Source organism: Poecilia latipinna, unplaced genomic scaffold (genome assembly GCF_001443285.1).
Source record: "Poecilia latipinna isolate Pla-1442-1.1 unplaced genomic scaffold, P_latipinna-1.0 Scaffold2108, whole genome shotgun sequence".
NCBI lineage: Eukaryota > Metazoa > Chordata > Actinopteri > Cyprinodontiformes > Poeciliidae > Poecilia > Poecilia latipinna.
In genome coordinates this window covers 69,888-73,488 of record NW_015114724.1, presented here as the reverse complement: position 1 = coordinate 73,488, position 3,601 = coordinate 69,888, and the positions used below count along the sequence as shown (strand labels likewise).

The 3,601-nt window shown below is 43.3% G+C and overlaps 1 protein-coding gene across 1 annotated transcript in view; it reads left to right on the top strand.

The window, feature by feature from the left end:
• The window catches only part of LOC106936269 (USP6 N-terminal-like protein), a 26,844-nt gene extending 24,975 nt beyond the window's left edge, over positions 1–1,869 (top strand). The window contains exons 13-14 of the mRNA XM_015017145.1: positions 718–870; positions 944–1,869. Of these exons, the coding sequence (XP_014872631.1) occupies positions 718–870; positions 944–1,473 (683 nt within the window). The 3' untranslated portion in view covers positions 1,474–1,869. The remainder of the gene's footprint in view (positions 1–717; positions 871–943) is intronic.
• Positions 1,870–3,601: the final 1,732 nt, after the last annotated feature.

Sequence of the window (3,601 nt, the reverse complement as noted above, 5' to 3'; positions counted from 1 at the left end):
GAGAAATTGTTTTTAGCAGAGTTCAAATAAGTAAATGGAGAAGAGGATGGATGGATGGATGGATGGATGGATGTTGGTTGGATGGTTGGTTGGATGTTGGTTGGTTGGATGGATGGTTGGATGTTGGTTGGTTGGTTGGATGTTGGTTGGTTGGATGGTTGTTGGTCGGTCGGTTGGTCGGATGGATGTTGGTTGGATGGTTTGATGGTTGTTGGTTGGATGTTGGTTGATTGGTTGGTTGGATGGTTGGTTGAATGGTTGGATGGATGTTGGTTGGTTGGATAGATGTTGGTTGGTTGAATGGTTGTTGGATGTTGGTTGGATGGTTGTTGGTTGGTTGGATGGATGTTGGTTGGTTGGTTCGTTGGTTGCATGGATGTTGGTTGGATGGTTGGTTGGATGGTTGTTAGATGTTGGTTGGATAGATGTTGGTTGGTTGGATAGATGTTGGTTGGTTGGATGGTTGTTGGATGTTGGTTGGATGCTGTTGCTGAGTAAATGTCACATGTTTCAGGTTTTAGAACAAAGAACTGATGAAAACATTTGAGTCTCTGATCTTTTCCTCCTGAAATCCAGACGCTGATTTTCGGTTCTTCCAGTTCAGCTTCACATTTCATCCATCAGATTAAACTCTGGGTGAACTGTTGACGTCCAGTTTCCAGCTGTTACTGGTGAAACTGGGAGGTTTAGTCCTGACCAGCTGTTTGTTCCTCGCAGAGCGGCTGCTGAAGATGTCTCTGGAGGAGCTGCGAGAGTTTCTCCAGGAGCGAATCGCTCAGACGTTCTTCCACAGTGACGACCTGATCATCGAGCAGCTGCAGGCCTCCATGATGGAGCTGAGGAAGATGAAGCTGGACCTTCCTCCTCCAGGTACAGCTTTGCACCTGAAGGTTCTCCAACTCCAGCTGAGTCTCTCTCACCCTTCTGTTCGGTCTGTTTCCAGGGAAACCAGAGGAGCTGCCTCAGAAGCCTCTGGGCCAGGAGCTGCCGGTCCTGCTCGGCCCGGTCCAGCCGTCCTCAGCCACTGGGTTCCCCAGAGCCGGCCTGAGTCTCCACATCATGTCCCATCAGCCGGACTCCATTTCCCCAGACCAGAGCCCCTCCAAGGACCCCAGGGATCTGGATGCGGTGGAGGAACAGGAGGCCCCGCTGCCCTCTCCAGACCCCGTCATCATCCACAGCCAGGTGCCTCTCACACCTGATGGCTCCCCACTGATGGGGCCGCCGCCTTACCGGCCCCCAGGGAGTCCAGGTCCATCGCTGCCAGGAGACCAGGACTGGGATCCAACCGGCCGGTCAGCATCTCCGGCTTTGGTTCTGGCTCAGTCTGAGTGCCTGTCTGAGTCAGAAAGTACTGAGGACCGAGACACGTCCCAGTTTCTGGACCAAGACTCAACTCTGTCCTCCACCAGGAGCACCGACCAGAACCAGAGTCGAGAAGCAGAGGAAAACCCGCCACCGAACGGTTCATGAGCAGCAGATTAATGGTTAGAGGTCCAGTGTGGCTTGAATGTTTTATTTGGTTTCTGTGACAATGGAAAATGTTCTGTTTTAAGACTGAAGCGAGTTAGCATGCCACTCTCTGGCCTTCTCCAGGTAACCGTTCAGATGAACATGAAGACTCCAACTCGTCTCAGTCGTCCCACAGAGTCGAACTCCAGACGGGCAGGTTCAGTCAGGAAACACCAAACGTAACGGCAGGGTCCATATTTATCAGCTGTCTCAGCTTCCTGGGTGGTTTTAGCTCTAAGCAGAACCCAAACATGTTCATATGGTAGAGAAACAACATAGTATTTAATACAAGCTAATGCTAAAGCGCTAACATTAATTATGTTGATACTCATCATTTGTCAATGATGAGCTAAAACATAGTCTATCATCCTCAGGCTCAAATTTGTCTATACATGATTTATGGACAAATTTGTGCTTTATAATTTACCTGAAAAAATAATTTAGAAAAAGCTAGGTGCACTGAAAATGGTCAAAGTTAGCAAATGCACAAAACGTGGCTGATAGTGGAAGTTTGTGATAAAAGTTGGAGGATTTTGTCCTTCAGCTGAGAGACGCTGGGTGAATATGGATCCAGTTTGGCACCAGATCAGATTCCATCTGCGTTGGTCAGGAAATCCGACTTTGGAGTCTTCTCCCAGCTCCAGTTTGGACTTCTAGCTGAAATAAGTTCTGAAACTTCCCCCTTTACAACACTAATTACACTTTTCTAGATTTGTAAAGTTTTTGGTGACGTAGACCTGCTCAGTCTGCCTTTTTAAACTGCTTTAGTCACAGTTTGTTTTTTATTTGTTGTATATAACAATGTCTGGATGCCTTATTTGGATCGGCTTCAGTTCTTCTGTGGACAACTTTCAGGTGTTGGACCAAACAGAACCTCTGTCTCAGTGAGCAGGCTCACTCTTCTGATTGTACACATGGAGCTAAACTATAAGGAAGTGTTTTTGTAGCTCACTTATTTATGGTTCGAACAGCAACTCTTTATTTTCTTCTTTAAGATTCAGTTTTATTTGTTGCATAATGGAAAAATTGATTTTGAGGTGATAAATTATTTTGTTAGAATTTGACAGTACTGTAGATCCAGGAGGCAAAACTGGGTTAAAGTGGCTCCTTTCTGTGATTAGAAATAAGGAAACACTGACATCTAGTGGTTGCTTTAGGTCTCTAGTTGTAGATTAGCTAAAACTCTGGAAAGGTTTTTAACTTTAAACTAAAATCAGGACTCAAATTTTGATGCTGTTAATTTCTAAGATATGAATATGTTTATGATATTTCACTAAATGATAGAACGTTAAATTGTCAGTCCAAGTCGCTTCAGTAGAACAGGTTCTTGGTCTTTACTGTCTTAAAAAATAGATCTTAATAAATAGGAACTGTTAAAAAATCAGATTCTGCAACAATACATCTTGTATATCCTTTGTCCTTTGAGTGTGACGTGTCTTTTTTTATTGTAAAACATTTATTACCGTCTACACTGAGGCCGTTTTGTCTCTACTGATCTTAATGCAAAAGCCTTGTGACCTTTCTGCTCTCTATCTGGACCTTGTCACAATTAGTTCTGGGTACCTTTTGGGGCCCCCAGAAAGGTGGAGAACTGGAGGCCAGAGGCCTGGAGTTCAGAGCCCCCCTTTAATTCAGCTAACCCTGTAGAGACGAGCTTTCAGTTGAACTGATGTAACGTAGGGTTTAGGAACCCCAGCAGATCCAGATGATTAAAGGCAATGGGGATTATATCTTTGGGATTTCATATTTGGTCACCATCATTTTCATCTTTGGTTAGCTTTGAACAGAGGAACCTGCAGTTTTTCATTTATCTCACTTCATCTGAAAATCTCACTTCATCTGAAAATCTAATCTCTGGAATAGAAATGGTGTGATCATCATTAAAATGAGTTTGTATTTTTTTCAAGGAAAAATCCAGCAGTGACAACATACGAAAGAAGAGAAGAAGTTTGTTTCATGAAAATGTATTCGTCCTGTTACATAAGCAAAAAAAAAAAAAAAAAAAAAAAAAAAAAAAATTTCTTTTTTTTTTTTAAAATTTATACAAAATTTTTAAAAAAGGGTTTTTTTTTTTTACAAATATAGGGGC